The 20,670-nt window shown below is 51.0% G+C and overlaps 1 protein-coding gene across 1 annotated transcript in view; it reads right to left on the reverse strand.

Moving 5' to 3' along the window:
- The window catches only part of MROH1 (maestro heat like repeat family member 1), a 1,237,492-nt gene that overhangs the window by 78,878 nt on the left and 1,137,944 nt on the right, over positions 1–20,670 (reverse strand). The window contains exon 40 of the mRNA XM_069221041.1: positions 12,690–12,824. Within this exon, the coding sequence (XP_069077142.1) occupies positions 12,690–12,824 (135 nt within the window). The remainder of the gene's footprint in view (positions 1–12,689; positions 12,825–20,670) is intronic.

Consider the following 20,670-nt stretch of genomic DNA (forward strand, 5'->3'; position numbering starts at 1 on the left):
TTGAAAAGAGAAGGCTGATCAGGCAGCGGAAGCAACGCCAATAAGGCAGAAAAATAGCCTTGAGAGTAGCCAAGGCAGAACCCTGCTGGGCAAGAGAAGAGGATCAATAGACCTTTCTGTACAATAATATACAAAGCGTTTCCAATGGCAGGCATATACCATTTTAGTGGAGGGCCGCCTGGCCGTCAAAATAACTTTACAGACTTCGGGAGGAAGGTCAAAAGCCATCAACTGCCGCTGGTCAATCTCCATGCATTTTGAGGCAGAGTTGACAGGTTTGGGTGGAGAACGTTCCCCTGCTGCTGCAAGAGAAGATCCTCCAAAGGGGCAACCTGATTGGAGGATTGATGCTCATTTTCAGAACCTCAGGATACCAGGCTCTCAGTGCCCAATCCAGAGCCACTAGGATTACTTGGGCCTGTTCATTCTTGATCTTCTTGAGAACTCTGGGCATATGTGGTATGGGCGGAAAGGCGCACAGGAGGCCTGAAGTCCACTCGCGACAAAAAGTGTTGCAGAGCGATTGGCGCCTTGGAAACTCCAACGTGCAATACTACTGACATTGCAGGTTCTCTGCGGAGGTAAACAGATCTAACCAAGGCTCTCCCCACTGCTGAAAGAGTCCTTGCTCCACCTCTGAGTGGAGATACCATTCGTGATCCGCTAGGTACAGACAACTGTGTTTGTCCGCCCTGGCGTTCAGAGAACCTGCCAGGTGTTGAACCACCAGGGTTATGCCCTGCAGTTCCCGCCATGTCCAGAGACGCAGAGCCTCTTGATAAAGGGTCCACGACCCCACACCGCCCTGTTTGTTCCAGTATCACATTGCAGTGTTGTTGTTCGTGAACACCTGCACTATCTTCCCTTTTACAACAGGAAGAAAGGCTTTCAATGCCAGTCGAATCGACCGGAGCTCTAGTAAGTTGATAAGGAGTCCGCATTCTGCCAGAGACCAGAGGCCTCTGATATCCACCTCTCCCAGATGGCAGCCCCATCCCAGAAGTGACACATCTGTCACTACTGTGAGATCTGGCTGGCCTCCGAGATCTGAACCATGTCAGTAAGATTTCCCTGATGCTGCGCCTACTGGAACTTCAGGTCCACTGCAGAGCCCTCATATGCCATCTGGGATTCTTGACTAACAGAATGCAGGAGGCCATGAGTCACAAACAGCCTCAGAGTCTGTTTCACCAAAATCCAGGATAGAGGCCAAAACATCCTATTTCTGACATCGGGACCCTTTCTATAGCTCCCTTGGCCAAGAGAGTCATAACTTCCTCGCGGTATCATGACCTGAATATCCTTGGACTCACTGCTCGGGAGAATAAGCCCGAAACTACACTGTGTCCAGAACTTCTGAGAAGGAGTCAGGTGTGACTTTGGCACGTTTACAGTGAACCCCAGCGAATGGAGGAGGTTCGCAGTCATCTGAAGATGGTTGACGAGAGCCTGGGGAGTAGGAGCCTTCAACAGCCAGTCGTTGAGGTAGGGGAAGACTGAAATCAATAACCTGTGCAGATGAGCTGCTACCACTGCCATCACCTTGGTGAACACCCGAGGGGCACTGGTGAGATTGAAGGGGAGCATTGTAAACTGAAAGTGCTTGTGGCCCACCTTGAACTGCAAGTAACGCCTGTGGGCGGGCAGGATAGGGATGTGAAAATACGCATCCTGCAAGTCCAACGCTACTATTCAGTCTCCTTGGTCTAGGGCAGAGAAGACCAGAGTAAAAGTGAGCATCTTGAATTTCTCCTTTTTGAGGAAGAGACTGACGTCCCGCAGATTCAGAATGGGGCGAGGACCCTGGTTCTGTTTTGGGAATCGGAAAGTAGCAGGAATAACAACCACTGCCTACTTTTGACATCGGGACCCTTTTTATAGCTCCCTTGGCCAAGAGAGCCATAACTTCCTCGAAGAGCAAAATTAAGTTATCCTCCATCAAGTGTTCTTTTAATGGAGGCATAGAGAGGGGGAAAGACTGGAAGGGGAGGGACTAGCCCTTCTGTGTGATCTGCAAGACCCATTTGTGCACAGGGGTTCCAGCCAAGCAGGTCCAGCAAGGGACCACAAACTTCCCAAATGCAAGGAAGATAGGTCAGACCTCTGGAAAGCCACAGAACCCCCCCACCTGTGTTGAAGAGCCTTGGAGAGTCTGTGGGACAGCCGGATTCACACATCTGGTCATCGTCGTTGAAGGGAGGATCCTTCTTGCTTTCGTAAGTGCAGGGAGAGTCCCAATAACTCTGGAGGGTGCACGCCCTTGGGTCTGCAGACGTCTTTGTAGAAAGTCAAAACAAAGTTGCAGCAGGAGCCCTCCTACTGGTTACAGTCTTGCTTCTGGTTCCAGTGAAGAACAGCAGCAGTTCCGGAGCCCAAGTTGCAGAAGTGTCTTGCAAAGGAGACATGCAGATGGTTTCTGAAGTCTTGCAGACAAATCTGGGGTCCCACCCTTGAGGGAGCCCTTAAGAAACCCAGGAAGGGGTGGGAAACTTGGTGCAGTGACCCACCTATCAGAGGGGGTCAGGGTCATCACCCCGATGGACTAACCAGTCAGATGCTCCCAGGGGTCTCTGCTCATCTTATTTCCAAGTTGGCAGAATCAAGTGGCTGGAGAAAAGTACCCTCTTTTTGGCATGGTTACCCCCACTTTTGGCCTATCAGTATGCTTTTGTGCTCTCTTCCTCTAACTTTGGTTGCCTAGGACTCCGCACACCCCACAAATGGCATACAGGTGCCCCCATATAAGTCCCTAGTATATGGTACTTAGGTACCCACGGTATTGGGGCACCAGGGGGTCCCCATGGGCTGTAGCATGTATTGTGCCACCCATGGGAGCCATTGCAAAATGTGTCTGGTAGCCTGCAGTTGCAGCCTGCGTGAAAAAGTGCAGGCACCTTTTCACTACAGGCCACTGCACCAGGTCACTGTAAGTCACCACTATGGTAAGCCCTCCTAGCCCAGAGGGCAGGGTGCAGGTCCATGCGTATGAGGGCACCCCTACGAAATGCAGCCGTATTGCACTGGACTTCGTAAGTGCGAGGAGGCCATTTTACACGTGTGCTGGACATAGGTCACTACCTAAGTCCAGTTACATAATGGTAACTCAGAACCTGGGCATGTTTGGTATCAAAGATGTCGGAATCATACCCCAATACTGTTGCCATTATTTGTTGGATGATTCCATGCACTCTGGGGGCTCCTTATAGGATCCCCAGTATTGCTCCTACCAGTCTGCCAGGGTTTTGCAAGCAGCCCACGCTGCTGTCACCCTCCAGACAGGTTTCTGCCCTCCTGCTGCTTGACCAGCTCAAGCAGGGGAAGTCAGGATTTCCTGTGGGAGAGGGAGGCAACACTCTCTCCCTTTGGAAAAAGGTGTTACATGGCTTGGGAGGGGTAGCCTCCCCAAACCACTGGTATGCTTTGAAGGGCATATTTGATGACCCCCTTGCATAAACCAGTTTGCACCAGTCCTGCTCTGCCACAAAACTGGACAAAGGAAAGGGGAGTGACCACTCCCCTGTCCATCACCAACCCAGGGGTGGTGCCCGGAGCTCCTCCAAGTGCCCACTTGGTTCTGCCATCTTGAATTCAAGATGTGCAGAGGCCCCTAGGACTATCTGAGTGGGCAGATCAGGTAGGTGACGGATGTCACCGCCCCTTCCAGATAGGTGGTCACCCTCCTAAGTGACCAATCCCCCTTCCAAGGCTATTTGGGGTCTCCCTCTTAGGTGGGTCCTCAGATTCGACGTGCAAGATTCTACCAAGACTCCTCTGCATCGTTTACTTCATCTTCTGGCCACTGGAACTGTGTCTGGACCCTCCAGGAACAGACAATCTGCAACTCCGGTGAAGACTTTGCTTTGCAACATTGTTTTTCTGGCTCCTTCCAGCAACTGCAACTTTTCCCCGGCTGTGCATCCTCTGAGGTCAGCAAGACTTCAGTCTGCACGAAGAAGCAAGAAGTAATCTACCTTGCAGTGAAGGAGTCATTCTCCTACATTCCCTGCATCCGAAAGCACCAACTGCAACGACAACTGATTGTGTGAATCTGCTCTCCTCCGGAACTTTGTGTATCCTGCATCACGGGTGGTGGTCTGGAGTGGTCCCCTTGGTCCTCTCTGCCAGCTGTCCAACTTGGGAGACGGTAAGCCCTTGCCTCTCCTTGCAGGACAGTACCCCTGTGCACTGTGACTTTTGCAGATACCAAGGCTTGTTGGCTCCTGCTCCGTGTAGCCCCGGCTCCTAGCACTTCTCCCTGCCAAGCACAGGCTCCTCTTGGCTGCTCCAGTGAGGTGGGACTCCTCTTCAGGTGTGCTGAGTGGGCCTTTCTGCGATTGCTGTGCCTGCGGGTGGGTTGCCTATGGGGGCTGCCTTCTCTTTTGGTGACTCTCCTGACTGCTGTGGGTCACCTCAGGTACGCATTCGAGGGTCGAGTCCCCCTGGACCTTGCTGGTCCTCTTCAGCCTTTCAACACTCTCCTTTCTTCTTCTGCATTGGCCAAGGCTTGTTGGTGGCTCTCCTGCACGACTGACCACCTGCAACCCAACAGACGACGTGGAACATCATCTGCATCACTTCAGGAACTCCTCTTTATCTAATGTGCTGCATCTTCTTTGTTCCCCGCTTACCTGGTCCTGCATCCACAGAAGGGTGGGTAGTGGCTCCTGCACTGACCCAACAATCAATCACAAACTGGACTTGGTCCCCTTCCTTTGCAGGTCCTCTTCTGCCAGAATCCACCTTTGGGTTCTTCCAGTCTGGTTTGGGTCTTGCTTAATCCTTTTCCTAAGTCCTCCTGTTGGTTTTGGGACATACCAGGTACTTACCTCTCCTCGTCACAGGGAGTCACTCTGGTACTCACCTCTTGGGGTTCCTAGTTCCTCCAGCTCCCTTCTAACGACTCCACATCCTTGGGTGGGGACTGCCATTCACATTTCACTTTCTTAGTATTTGGTTTGGCCCACCCCTATGGTTCTCACTGTTTACCTATACTTTTGTCAATGCTTGTTGCTCTTATGCTCTTTTACTGACTGCTAATGTGTATATAACAGTGTGTTTACTTACCGCCAGTTGGGTGGAGTGCCTATTAGTATTCTAGTATTTGTGTTACCATAATGAATTACTGTAGGAAAGTGTCCTAGTTGACATGGTTACCCTCCACTTTTTGCCTGATGTTGATGTTAACTTGACAGTGTGTGCTCGGATCCTGCTAACCAGGACCCAGTAGCAGTGTTATTCCCAAAAACGGTGCCATTGTTCCCACAATTGGCACACCCCTGGCACACAGTTAAGTCCCTTGTAAAAGGTACCCATGGTACCAATGGCCCTGTGGCCAGGAAGGTCCCCAAGGGCTGCAGCATGTATTATGCCATCCTGGGGGACCTCTCACCAAGCACAAGCACACTGCCTTTGCAGTTTGAGTGCTGATGGGGAGAAAAAGACAAAGTCGACATGGCACCCCTCCCACGGTGCCATGCCCAGAACTCACTGCCTGTGGTATAGGTAAATCACCCCTCTAGTAGGCCTTACAGCCCTAAGGCAGGGTGCACTATACCACAGGTGAGGGCACTGCTGCATGAGCAATATGCGCCTACAATGTCTACGCCCAGTGTAGCCATATTGAGCATGTGGTCTGGGAGTTTGTAATTTCGAACTCCACAGCTCCATAATGGCTTCACTGAATACTGGTATCACATTTCTCAGCACAATAAACCCACACTGATGCCAGTGTTCGATTTTACTGAAAAATGCACCCAGAGGGCATCTTAGAGATGGCCCCTGTATTTTACCCAATCTTTTAGTGCAGGACTGACTGGTCTGTGCCAGCCTGCCACTAACAGACCAGTTTGTCCGCATGGGGTGAGAGCTTTTGTGCTCTCGGTGGCAATAAACAAAGCTTCACACCTCCCCACTGCAGGAACTGTAACACCTGGCAGTGAGCCTCAAAGGCTCAGGCCTCTTGTTACAGTGCTCCAGATGCTTGACTCCCCCCCCCACCAGACAAAGCCCCACTTTTGGCTGTAAGTTCGGAGGCAAACTTAAAAAAAAAAAAAAAAAAGGAGGAGTGACTGTAGGAAAGTACCCTCTTTTTGGCATGGTTACCCCCACTTTTTGCCTTCGACTTCTAGCCACTGGAACTGCGACTGGACCCTCCAGGAGCTGACAATCTGCACCTGGGACAAAGACTCTGCTTGCAACATTGTTTCCACAGCTCGTTCCAGCTTCTGCAACATTTCCCTGGCTGTGCATCCTCTGAGGGCGGCAACAACCAACAGCAACGACGACCGGCTGCGTGGATCCTGCATCACAGGTGGTGATCTAGAGTGGTCCCCTTGGTCCTCTCTGCCAGTGGTCCAACTTTGGTGGAGGTAAGCCTTTTCCTTTCCAGGCAGGACAGTACCCCAATGCACAGCGTCTCTTGCAGCTACCAAGGCTTGTTGGCATCTCCTCCAAGGGATCTTCAGGCTCCATGTAGCCCCAGCCCCCAGCATTCTTCCCTGCGACTCATAGCCCTCTGCATGCTTCTACTGCATCGTGGGACCCTTCTTCAGTAGCGCTGCATGGACTCCTCCGCGACTCCTGGGTCCCCTTCCAGTTGGTCTCCTGTGGGGGCTGCCTTTTCTTCTGTGGACTCTCTGCATCGCTGAGGGTTCACTTACACCCCCCTCCCATGGGCTGAGTCCTCCTGGACCTTGCCGGTCCCCGGCAGCTCCACTTTTACTCTATTGCAACTCTTGCCTTTGCCAAGGCTTGTTGGTGGCTTTTCCATGCTACAGACAGACTGAAATCTTCCATCCAGCGTGGGACGTCGTCTGTATCCTCCAGGAACTCTTCACCGACTCCAGGGATGCATTGCTGACTGTCTTTGTCCTAACGTTGACCAACTCCTTCAACCACAGGAGGGTGGGTAGTGGCTCCCCCCACCACTGGACACTCCAGTGACTTCTGGACTTGGTCCCCATCTTTGTCAGGTCTTTGCCTTCAGGAATCCACCACTGGTTTCTTGCAATCTTGTCTGGGTGCTGCATTATCTTCTTTTTAGTCCTTTCTGGTGATTTAGGGGAAAATCCAGTAACTTACCCCTTTTCTCATGGTCGCTGGGGGGCACTGTGGTACTTACCTTTGGGGTTTCCTAGTTCCACCAGCTCCCCTCTACACATTTCACTTACCTAGGTGGGGTCCTGCATTCGCATTCCATTTTTTTAGTATATGTTTTGGGGTCCCCCTAGGGTCACTATTGTCTATTGCTATTTGCACAGTTTTCTACTACTTTTTATGCCTATTTCTGTTTACTAGTGTACATATCTATTGTGTTACTTACCTCCTACTGGAGGGGTTGCCTCTCTAGTACTTTTTGGTACTTGTATCACTAAAATAAAGTACCTTTATTTTTTCATGTGTGTAAGTGCTGTGTGACTACAGTGGTATTGCATGAGCTTTGCATGTCTCCTAGATAAGACTTGGCTGCTCATCCACAACTACCTCTAGAGAGCCTGGCTTTTAGACACTGCCTACACTACACTAATAGGGGATACCTAGACCTGGTATTAGGTGTAAGTACCTTAGGTACCCACCAGGCCAGCTTCCTACAGTGACCACCTCAGCTGGGACCACCCCTAAGGTGTCCAGAGCAGAGGTGACCCACTCCTTGGAAAATCCTCCATCTTAGTTTGGAGGACAGGGACCAATAGGGTTAGGTCTGTGTCCCCCTCCCCAAAGGGAGTGGACACAAGAAGGGTATAGCCACCTTCAGAAATGCAGGATTTTCTCCCCTGAACTTAGCTCGTCAGATTCCTGGCGACCTCACAAGAAGAAAGAAGGACTGCTAAGCTGAAACTCCAGCAGAGAAGACGGAAGACGCAAACTGACTTGGCCCCAGCCCTACCGGCCTGTCTCCAGCTTCTAAAGCCCTGCAAAAAGAAGGCGACATCCCGGAGGACCAGTGACCTCTGAAAAGCCTCCAGAGGACTGTCTGCAAACCCAGAGGACCAAGAACTCCTGTGGACAGCGGCCCTGTCCAAGAAGAAACTCCATCTAAGGACTCCAGAGCCTCTCCGGATCCGGGACTCCTGTCCACTCTGCATCCGACGCCCACGGCCCGTGTCCAGGTGGCCCAACCGACTAAAGCTGGTCCCCAGGCAATTCTGAGCAAGTGCCCACCCTGGGTTGACCCCTCCTGTCCACCACGACGATGCCTGCAGCCTGAATCCAAAGGACCCCCGTGACAGCGACAGAACCTGATGAAGATTCCTGACACCAAAATGCCCCCCCCCGCACCCTCCTGGCCTTTGGGAATCCGACCTTTGACGCAGCAATGTCCAGCAAGCAGCCCCACTCCTTTTCCAGCCTTTGGTTTCCCAGAACAGACCCCTTGGACTTCACCTGCAGTATCTTTGTGGCCCCTGGGATCCCCTACAGGAAAACATTGGGAGCCCGATGCTGTGTTTGCACCCTGCCGTCCCTGCACTGCTGAGGGTGTATGTTTGGTGCTGACCTGTGGCCTCCCTGGTGCTACTCCAAAGCCCCCAGGTCTGATCCGAAGACGCGGGTACTTATCTGCAAGCAGGCCTGATTCCGAGTGCCCCCAGTCTCCACAGGGGCCCAATTTAAAATCTACATCAACTGTGACCTCTGCACCGGCCAGCCCAGTGTTTCTGGTGGTGGGTGTTTGGGGTGAACTTGAACCCCAAACTGTGGACATCAAAACCTCCAGGAAACTGGAACTGTAAGTCTTGTACTTACCTTCAAATCGTACTAACTTTTCTTCCCCCATAGCACTGTTCTGAAAATTGTAGTGTCAGCTTTTAAAACAGATTATTGCTATTTACCTGAAAACTATTTCAATTGCCAAATTGAAACCAAGTGGTATTGATACACATGTTGGACACTTACTTGCAAATATACTTAACTACAACTTGAATCTTGTAGTTCTAGAAATAAGGTAACAAAATATATTTTTGCTATATATAAACCATTGGCCTGGAGTTTGTCATTGAGTGTGTGCTTCACTTTATTACCTGTGTGTGTACAACAAATGCTTTGCACTACCCTCTAATAAGTCTAACTGCTCGACCACACTACCACAAAAGAGAGCATTAGTATGATCTACTTTATCCTCTGTAAAGCCTCTGGGGAGCTCCTGGACTCTGTGCACACTAGATTTAATTTTGCTATAGTATATACAGAGCCAGCTTCCTACAAGTACCTTTATTTTTGTAACAGTGTCCGGGTCTTTCATGTGCAACAAGTTAATGTGCGACTATAGTGGTATTGCATAAGCTTTGCATGTCTCCTACATAAGTCTTGGCTGCTCATCCAAAGCTACCTCTAGAGAGCCCAGGCCTCATAGTCACTGCCTACACTTCACTAATAGGGGATACTTGGACCTGGTGTAGGGTGATTATACCATAGGTGTCCACCACACACCCAGCCAGCTTCCTACAGGGGCCACCTGGCAGAGCCGTGTGCGCCTCCCTAGGGGAGGAGTAGGATGGTGGTGGTCACTCGCACCCTTTGAGTGGTTTCACGCCAGAGCGGGAATCTGGGGTTACTGCACTGGTGCAAACCAATTTATGCAAGATCTGGCTTCGCTTAAGGCACCTCCACCCCAGCCAAGAGACACCTATTTCTAAAGAAGAGGTGGTCACACCTCTATCTTACAGGAAACCCTTTGTTCTGCCTACCCCTGCCCAAGTTAAACTCCGCAGCAGGAGGGCAGAATAGTGTTCGGGATCGGCAGCAGCATGGACTGGCATGCAGACCCTGCAAGGCTGTACAGACACTATAGAGGATCCCCTAGGGAACCCCCAGTGTACACGCTATCATGCAAGTAGCACTGGAATCCATGTAGTTGCATGATTCCAACATGTTTGATAACAAACATGCCTATGTTCAATGAAGGCATTATGTAGTTGGACCCCTTGTGTTGACCAGTGTCCACTACATACCTCAAGATAACTTCCCAGCACTTACAAAGCCTAGGAAATGGAGCCTGGGGTTTGTAGGGGCACCTCTGCTCATGTAGTGGTACCCTCATACTTAGAACCATGCACCCTGCCCTTGGGTTAAAGGGCCTACCTTAGGGGTGACTTACAAGGTCAGACTGCTGTGATCATGATATAAGGCAAACCTTATATCTGGAGTGAAAGGTGGATGCACCATTTCACACAGGCTGCATTGGCAGGCCTGCAGTCACAGTTTGCATGGGCACCCATGGGTGGCACAATACATGCTGCACCCCTGGTGCACCTATGCCCTGAGTACCCAAGTATCATACACTAGGGGCTTACATGGGTGCACCAGCATACCAATTGTGGGGTGTAAAAGTTATCTACAACTACATTTTGGGGAGAGAGCACTGACACTGGGGTCCTGATTAGCAGGATCCAAGTGTACTATAGTCTAAACACACTAACCCCAGGCAAAAAGTGAAGGTAACTATGCCAAAAAGATTCTACTTTCCTACAACCCATGCTGTAGGTACCAGGTGTAGCAAAGTACCCCTTTTGGCATGGTCACTCCCCACGTTTTGCCTGATATCTGATGCTAACTTGACTGAGCCTGTTTTGGGATCCTGCTAGCCAGGCCCCCCAAGCGTATTCTTTCCCTAAACTGCATCACTGCTTCCACAGTTGGCACACCCCTGGCACACAGCTACGTCCCTTGTAAATGGTACCAGTGGTACCAAGAGCATTGTGACCAGGGAGGGTCCCCAAGGGCTGTAGTATGTATTATGCTACCCAAGGGATTCCTCACCAAACACATGCATCCCGCATTGCAGCTTGTGTGTGCTGTTGGGAGGAAAAAGGTGCCATGTCCACAAACCACTGCCTGTGACATAGTCACCCCAGTGATGGCTTCACTGAAGACTGGGAAGTTTGGTATCAAACGTCTCAGCTCAATAAAACTACACTGATGTCAATGTTGGATTTATTGAAAAATGCACACTGAGGGCATCTTAGAGTTGCCCTCTGTATTTTACCCAACCCTCTAGTGTGAGGATGACCAGTCTGTGCCAGGCTGCCACTAAAAGTCAAGTTTCTGACCTCATGGGATGAGAGCCTTTGTGCTCCCTAGAGTCAGAGACAAAGCCTGCTCTGGGTGGAGGTACTTCATCTCTCCCCCACTGTAGGAACAGCAACACTGGGCAGTGAGCCTTAAAGGCTCCTGCCTTTTGTTGCACTGCCCCAGGGTACTCCAGCTAACGAAGATGCCCCCCTACCCAGACCAAGCCCCACTTTTGGCGGCAGGTCCGGAGGGAAAATTACTAAACACAAGGAGGAGTGACCACTTCAGCTGGCATCACTCTAGGGAGCCCAGGGCTGAAGTGACACCCACCTTGCAGAATACTCCATCTTGCTTTGCAGGGAGACAGAAAATAGGGTTACATATGTGCCCCTCTCCCCAAAGGTACATACCTAACCCTAAGGCTACTTACCTATGACCCCTGTAACCCTTAATCTAGTATTTAGAGGCACACCTGAACCTTGCTCTTTGGATTCCTGGCGACCTAGGAAGAAGGACTGAAAAGCCGACTCCAGACGACAACTGACATATCCCAAGCCCTACTGGCCTGTCTGCAGCTTCAAAGACCCCTGCAACAAAAAGGTGACGCATCCTGCAGGTCCAGCAACCTCTACAAACCCCCAGAGGACTGCCTGCCTGCCTACCCAAGGACCAAGAACTCCAGAGGACAGCATTGTCCACAAAGAAACTTCCAAGAAGGACTCCAGAGCCGTCCCGGATCGGCGAGCACTGCCCACTCTGTACCAGATGCCCATGGCCAGTGTGCAGGTGGCCCACTGGTCGGCAGCAGGTCCTCAGGTGATTCCAACCTCAAGTCCACCCTGGATTGACCACCCCTGGCCAACACAGCCTGCAGCCTAAATCCAGAGCACCCCCCTGACCGCGATCAGCTCCGGTGAAGATTTCCCAAAACCCTAAAGGTACCCCTACAGCTGCAGTCCCCTGGCCCTGGGAAATTCGACAGATGGTCCAGCGACATCCACTGAGGTAACAACTTACCTGTCCAGCAGGTGTTTTTCTTCTGACAAATCCCTGGACCAAGCCTGCAGTCTCTTTGTTACCCCTCAGGGTTCCCCAGTGAAAAGCATTGGGTGGCCAACTCTGTGTTTGCACCCTACACGCGGCCACCCCTGTGCCGCTGAGGGTGTGTGTTTGGTGCTGACCTGTGCCACCCACCCAGTGCTGAGCTAAACCCCCCCAGGTCTGTGCCCTGAAGTTGCGGGTACTTACCTGCAAGCTGTATCTTTTTATGAGCCCCCAGTCTCCAAAGGATTCCATTGAGCTTCCAACACCAACTTTGACCTCTGCTCTCGGCCAGCCCTGTGCTGCTGGTGGTGCACTTTTGGGGTCAACTTGAGCCTTGCCCTGTGAACTCCTTAACCCCTGAAGGCTGGGAACATAAATTAAGTACTTACCTGCAAACGGTGCTAATACTCCACCTGACCCCCCCCCCCCCCACCCGCCCCTCACCCCTGGACTGCATTGCTTTCTATGCTTTCAGCTCAATTACTGCTCTCTTTATGGCATATATACTGTACAAAATGGTGGTACACCAATTTCTGAAATAATTATTGACATACAAGCAATGTATCTCACTCAATTGACCACCTTAATTATTCCAATTACAAAACAAACTTTTGTTAGACGTCTAGACCTGCCCTTACAAGATTTTTGCAGACGTCATTCAAGAACTCTCCGTAGTGCAGGCCTCTATCCTCATGCAGATGATTCTTAAACATGTCAGCAAGACCTTCACAACCCATGTTAGGGCCACACATCCTTAGGGCAAACTTGCATGCCTGTAACGCAAAAGAATTTGAAAAACAAATATTTTATTAACATACAGAATAATATAGGTGCTATCCATTAATATCATTAGAGTATCTAAAATCAATAGATGACTGGCAAAGAAGAACAAGTTACTTACCTTCAGTAATTCACTATTTGGTAGAGACTCTAGCTGCAGATTCCTTACCTTAGAATTTCCAGGTGTCAGCTTGGAATCTGGAACTTTTGAAGAGCAATATCCTTGCGTGCGCCGCCAGGTGGCATCGTTCGGATCCTCCTGGCGTCATCAGCGTTGGTGGAGCGGTCTATGATGTCATGGTCACCTATAAGGGCACCACCCAGGTGTGCGGACGTCAGTTCCTTTTCCACTAACTTCCACTCCAGAAGAGCAAAGCCACAGAACGAACCAACATTTTGTCTGTGCCAAAATTTAGGGCCATGTTTGGGACAATCCTAACTCTAATAGACGTGTCCGCAGAGCAGGGAGGCATGGGTGGGAGCAAATAATCTGCAGCTAGATAAGAGTCTCTACCAGATAATGCATTACTGAAGGTAAGTAACTTATTCATCTGATAGAGACTTCTAGCTGCTTACCTTAGAAAAGGCCCAAGCCATAACCTCCCGGCAGTGGGCTGCAGACAGATGTCCTTACACTAGATAGTCCTGTAGGACCAAATGGACAAGTGCGAGTCTCTACGGACCTGATTGTCCAGGCAGTAATGTCTTACGAACATGAGCAAGGATGCCCACGTCGCTGTCTGACACATATCCAGGACTGGAACACCTTGTGCTAGTGCAGTGGTAGCAACATTGGAATGAGCTCTCAGGCCCTCAAGTGGCTGCTTCTTGGCCAGTGCATAGCTGATCTTAATGCAGAAAATGAACACAGCACGAAATGGTTTGCTTCTACACTGCCCGAACTTTCTTTGCTACCACGTACCCCACAAAGAGATGGTCATCTACCTGTAAACTCTTTTGTGTGGTCAAGGTAGAATAACAACACTCTTTTTGTGTCCAGTCGGTGGAGTCGCTCCTCTTCTTTAGTGGGATGCGGTGGGCCAAAGAAGGTGTGCAGGGTGATGTTCTGACCCAGCTGAAATAGGGTCATCATCTTGGGGAGGAAAGACATGTAGGAAAGTACCCTCTTTTCCGCATGGTTACGCCTACTTTTTGCCTGCTGTCAGTGTGTTTTGACTGTGTTCACTGGGATCCTGCTAACCAGGACCCCAGTGACTGTGCTCTCTCCCTCTAAATTTGTTGCTTAGAACTTAGCACACCTCATAATCGGCATACCTGTACCCCCATATAAGCCCCTAGTATATGGCACTTAGCTACACAGGGGCACCAGGGGCTACGCATTGGGGCACCAGGGGTTCCCCATGGGCTGCAGCATGTATTGTGCCACCCATGGGAGCCCATAAAAAATGTGTCTGCAGGACTACAATTACAGCCTGCGTGAAAACGTGCATGCGCCCTTTCACCAGTCACTGCACCAGGTCACTGTAAATCACCTCTCACCCCTATGGTAGGCCCTCCTAGCCCAGAGGGCAGGGTCAGGTACATGTGTGTGAGGGCACCCCTGCATGAGCAGAGGTGCCCCTACGGACTCCAGCTCCATTACACTGGACTTTGTAAGTGCAGGGAAGCCATTTTACCCGTGTACTGGACGTGGGTCACTACCTATGTCCAGCTACATAATGGTAACTCCAAACCTGGGCATATTTGGTATCAAACTTTTTGGAATCATATCCCAATACTGCTGCCAGTATTGGTTGTATGATTCCATGCACTAGGGGGCTCCTTAGAGGACCTCCAACATTGCTCCTACTAGTCTTCGGGAGTTTTCCGGGCACTCCACACTGCTGCCACCCCTCAGACAGGGCTCTGCCCTTCTGCTGCTTGACCAACTCAAGCCCAGGAAGGCAGAACAAAGGATTTCCTGTGGGAGAAGGAGGTAACACCCTCTCCCTTAGCAATAGGTGTTACATGGCTTGGGAGGTGTAGCCTCCCCAAGCCACCGGTATGCTTTGAAGGGCACATTTTGTACCCAGTTCAATAAACCAGTTTGCACCAGTCCAGGGACCCCTGGTCCCTGATCTGGTGCGAAACTGGACAATGGAAAGGGGAATGACCACTCCTCTGTCCATCACCACCCCAGGGGTGGTGCCCAGAGCTCCTCCAGGTGGCCACTTGGGTCTGCCATCTTGAAACCAAGATGTGCAGAGGCCTCTGGGAGCATCTGAGTGGCCAGGTCAGGCAGCTGACATCAGAGACCCCTCCTGATAGGTGGTCATCATGCAAGATGACCATTCCCCTTTTAGGGCTATTTAGGGACTCCCTTGTTGATAGGTCGCCAGATTCGACGTGCAAGACTCCACCAGGAATCCTTTGCATCGTTTACTTCTAATTCTGGCCACTGGAACCGCAACTTGACTCTTCAGAAACCGACAAGACTGCAACTCCCGAGATGATGTCGCCTACAACATTGTTTCTCCAGCTCCTTCCAGCAACTGCAACATTTCCCCGGCTGTGCATCCTCTGGGGTCAGCAAGACTTCAGCTGCACCAGGAATCAAGAAGGAATCTCCCTTAGACTGAAGGAGTCACTCCCCTGCATCCATAGCCACCTACAGCAATGACATCCGGCTGCGTGGATCTGCTCTCTTTGGAACTGCGTGGATCCTGCATCACAGGTGGTGGTCTGGAGTGGTCCCCTCGGTCCTCTCTGCCAGCTGTCCAACTTGGGAGACAGTGAGCCCTTGCCTCTCCTTGCAGGACAAAACTCCTGTGCACAATGAGTCTCGCAGCAACCAAGGCTTGTTGTCTCCTGCTCCAAGGGATCTTCAGGCTCTGAATAGCCTAAGCCTCCAGCACTTCATCCTGCCAAGAACAGTCTACTTTGCTGCTCCAGTTATGTGGGACTCCTCTCCAGGTGTGCTGACTGGGCCTCACTGCAACTTACTTGTGCCTGCTGCCAGTGGGTTTCCTGCAGGGGCTGCGACAGCTTCCGCTGGCTCTCCTGACTGCTGAGGGTCAGTTCGTACTCCTCTCCAAGGGTCGAGTCCCCAGGACCTTGCTGGTCCTCTTCAACCTTGCAACTCTTTCTTTGCTTCCTTTTGCATTTGCCAAGGCTTGTTGGTGGATCTCCTAAACTACTGACCATCGCCAACCTGATGAACAATGTGGAACACCATCTGCACCTCTCCAAGGACTCCCCTTCAGCTCCTTGGCTCCACAGCTGTTCGTCTTCTTCCCCGGTCGACCCGGAGCTTCATTCACAGACGGGTAGGTAGTGGCTCCTGCCGCGATAGGCACGCCATCGTGCACTGGACTCTGTCCCCTTCTTTTGCAGTCCTCTTCTTCTAGAATCCACCTTCGGTTTTTCTAGTCTGGTCCTGCTCTTGCACAGTCCATTTTCTAAGTCCTCTAGTTAGTCCTTGGGAAGACCAGGTACTTACCTTAGCTCTCCTGGTCGCTGGGGGGGGGGGGGGGGTGGTCACCTAAGAGGTGAGTACTTAAAAGTCCTAGTTCTTCCAACTTCCCTCGAACAACTCCATATCCTATCTAATTATTACTTATTACTTATTCCTGGCGACCTTAAAGAAAAAGGAGGACTGAAGAGCTGCACCAACACAGAAGCCTCCAGATGACAAATGACTTGGCCCTAGCCCTACCAATCCTGCTACACAAATGTGATGCATCCTGCAGGACCAGCAACCTCTAAAAACCCCCAGAGGACTGCCTGCCTACCCAAGGACGAAGAACTCCAGAGGATAGCAGCCTTGTCCACAAAGAAACCTGCAAAAACGACTCCAGAGCCTCCCGGATCCACAAGTCCTGCCCACTCTGCATCCAACGCCCCCACAGCCCAAGTCGAGGTGGCCCACCAGATTAGAAAGGGCCCTCAGGCGACTCCGACTTTGAGTTCGCCCTGGGTTGACCCCTCACCAATACGACGACGCCTGCAGCCTAACTCCAGAGGACCCCCTGACCGCAACCTGTTCCGGTGAAGATTCTCGATGGCTAAAGGTGCCCCTGCACCGGAAGCCCCCTGGCCTTGGGAAACCCAACCAACGTTCCAGCAATGTACAGTGGCCTCTCTACTTACTTGTCCAGCCAGTAGTCTTCTTCAGCAGACTCCCTGAACTAAGCCTGCAGCCTATTTGTGACCCCCGCGTTTTTTCTACTGAAAAGCATTGGGCACCCAATGTTGTGTTTGCACCCTGCACCCGGCAGCCCCCTCGCCGCTAAGGATGTGCGTTTAGTGCTGACCTGTGGCACCCCTGGTGCTAATCTAAACCCCCAGGTATGTGCCTTGAACTTGCTGGTACTTACCTGCGAGCTGTTTCTTTCCGAGTGCCCCCACTCCCGATTGGTTTCCATTGGGTGCCTCTAGGAAAGTGCCAATGTTGGCACCATTACCCCCCCTCTTTTTGCCTGATATTGATTCCAACATTAGTTGAAAGCGTGCTGGGATCCTGCTAACCAGGCATCAGCACCAATGTTCTTTCCCAAAATCTGTACCTCTGTTTTCACAATTGGCACACCCATGGCACACAGTTAACTCCCTTGTAAAAGGTACCCATGGTACCAAGGGCCCCTTGGCCTGGAAAGTCCCCAAGGGCTGCAGCATGTTTTATGCCACCCTGGGGACCCATCACCAAGCACACTGTCTTTGCAGCTTGGGTGTGCTGGTGGGGAGAAAAGGCAAAGTCGACATTGCACCCCTCTCAGGGTGACATGCCCACAAACCACTGCCTGTGCCATAGCTAAGTCACCCCTCTAGCAGGCCTTACAGCCCTAAGGCAGGGTGCACTAAACATCAGGTGAGGGCATAGCTGCATGAGCAATATGCCCCTACAGAGTAAGTCCATTCTTAGACATTGTAAGTGCAGCGTAGCCATATTGAGAATATGGTCTGGGAGTTTGCCATTACGAACTCTATAGCTCCATATTGGCTTCACTGAATACTGGGAAGTTTGATATCACACTTCTCAGCACAATAAACCCACAATAATGCCAGTGTGGGATTTATTGAAAAAAGCACCCAGAGGGCATCTTAGAGATGCACCCTGTATGTTAGCCAAACTACTAGTGCAGGACTGCCCAGTCTGTGCCAGCCTGCCGCTTTTAGACAGGTTTCTGACAACATGGGGTGAGAGCCTTTGTGCTCTGTGTGGCAAGAAACAAAGCGTGTCCTGGGTGGAGGTGCTTCACACCTCCCCCCTGCAGGAACTGTAACACCTGGTGGTGAGCCTCAAAGGCTCAAGCCTTCGGTTACAGTGCCCCAGGGCACTCCAGCTAGTGGAGTTGCCCATCCCCCCTCCCCCCAGACAAAGCCCCACTTTTGGCAGCAAGTACAGCGGGAAAATTAGGGAAAACAGGGAGGAGTGACCACCCCAGCTAGGACAACCCCTAAGGTGTACAGGGACCAATAGAGTTAGGTTAGTGTCCCCCTTCCCAAAGGGAGTGCACACAAGAAGAGTGTAGCCACCCTCAGGCACAATAGCCATTAGCTACTGCCCTCTGGCCCCTGTAATGCCCCTAAATCCAGGATTTACAAGCTCCTCTGAACCTCAGTCAGATTCCTGGCGACCTGAGAAGAAAGGAGGACTGCTAAGCGGAACCCCCAGCAGAGAAGAAGAAAGACGCAAACTGACTTGGCCCCAGCCCTACCAGTCTGTCTTCTGCTTCAAAGAACCTGCAACAAGAAGGCAACGCATCCTGTGGAACCAGTGACCTCTGTCAAGCTCCAGAGGACTGCTCTGCACCCCAAAGGACCAAGAACTCCCAAGGACAGCGGCCCTGTCCAAAAAAAAAAAACAACACCAAGACTGCAGGACCTCCCCGGATCCGCGAATCCTGACCACTCTGCACCTGATGCCCACGGCCAGCGTCCAGGTGGCTCAACCGGCTAGAGAGGATCCCCAGGCGATTCTGAGCAAGTGCCCACCCTGGGTTGACCCCTCCTGCCCCTCACGACGACGCCTGCAGTGTGAATCCAGAGGCCACCCCTGACTGTGAAAGCTCTGGACGAAGATATCAGACGGCTAAAGGTACACTCCACCCACAACCCCCAGGCCTTAAGAACCCGACCACCAGTGCAGCAACGTTCAGCAGGCTGCCCTACAACTTGTCCAGCCTGTGGTTTTCCAGAACCGACCCCTTGGGCCCAGCCTCCAGCATCTGGGTGAGCCATGGGGTCCCCTCATAGAAAAGTGTTGGGAGCCCGATGCTCTGTTTGCAGTCTGCACCCTCCCACCCCTGTGCCGCTGAGGGTGTATTTTTGGTGCCTTCTTGTGGACCCCCAGTGCTCCTCTAAACCCCCCAGGTCCGCCCTACGAAAACACGGGTACTTAACTGCCAGCAGATCTAAAACCGAGTGCCCCCAGTCTCCATAGGAGCCCAAGTTAAGTTTGCCTCAACTTTGACCTCTGCACCCGGCTGGCCCCATGTTGCTGGTGGTGGGTGTTTGGCGGTTAACTTGAACCCCAACCTGTGGACATCCTAACCCCCGGAGACTGGAACTTTTTGTCAAGTACTTACCTGTAAATTGTACTAACTTTTCCACCCCCAGGAACTGTTTCTGAAAATTGCAGTCAACTTTTAAAACAGATAATTGCCACTATTTCAAAAACTGTATAACTTAACAATTTCAAACAAAGTGTTATTGATATATGTGTGAAATACGAATCTATTGAAGTACTTACCTGCAACTTGAATCTTGTGGTTCTAGAAATAAACAAAATAATATTTTTGCTATATAAAAACCATTGGTCTGGAGTTAAGTCATTGAGTGTGTGCTTCTTCTATTGTTTGTGTGTACAACGAATGCTTAACACTACCCTCTGATAAGCCTAACTGCTCGACCACACTACCACAAAAGAGAGCATTAGTATTATCTACTTTAGCCGCTGTTAAGTCTCTGGGGAACCCCTGGACTCTGTGTACACTATATCTCATTTTAATGTGGTAAATAAAGAGAAAGCTTCCTACAGAGTGCCCAACACCAGACTTAGACTTCTGCACCCGGCCAGCCCCGTGCTGCTGGTGCTGCACTCTTGGTGTCTTCTTGAACTTTGCCCTGTGGACACCCTAAACCCCCCAAGACTGGGACCGTAAGTCGTGTATTTACCTGCAAACTGTGTTAATACTTTTCCTCCCCTAGGACTGCATTACTTTCTATGAAAAATTGCACTGTCCACTTTTGAAACTGAAAAGTGTTGCTTATCTGAAAACGGTTTTATCTGTGAATTCTAAACAAAGAATAATTATTACTTGAGAGTGATACGTTCTTCAGAATGTACTTACCTACAACAAAGATCCTTTTGGTTCTAGGAATAAAGTAAAGTATATTTTTTGATAAATAAAAAATTGTCCTGGAGTTAGTCATTGAGTGTGTGCCTTATTTCTCGACTGTGTGTACAACAAATGCTTAGCACTACGCTCCGATAAGCCTAACGGCTCAACCACACTACCACAAAAGAGAGCATTAGTATTGTCAACGTTTGGTATAGTATATACAGAGCCAGCTTCCTACAGCCCCCTCCTCCATAGCCACAGTAGGAGAGAGCAGGCCAGAATCTGGAGATGTGTCCAGTCCACTGGCCTCTCCTAGTTCCTCATACCAGTCCAAAGGTTCAACCGGGGTTATAGAGGGTCCAAAGACCCCTCCCATTCCTCTCCAGTGTCTGGCTGGGGTAATGAATGCTCAGGCAATGATCTGGCAGCCATGGGCACCATTGGAATCAGTGTCGTGGGACGCCGTTCTGGCTCTGGATCATCGGAGATTATAATGGGGCTGGCACCACAGGTGGGTGCCGGTGGCGTCTGGAGCTGTGCCAGAGAAGGTCAACGG

This window comes from Pleurodeles waltl, chromosome 2_2, assembly GCF_031143425.1.
Source record: "Pleurodeles waltl isolate 20211129_DDA chromosome 2_2, aPleWal1.hap1.20221129, whole genome shotgun sequence".
NCBI lineage: Eukaryota > Metazoa > Chordata > Amphibia > Caudata > Salamandridae > Pleurodeles > Pleurodeles waltl.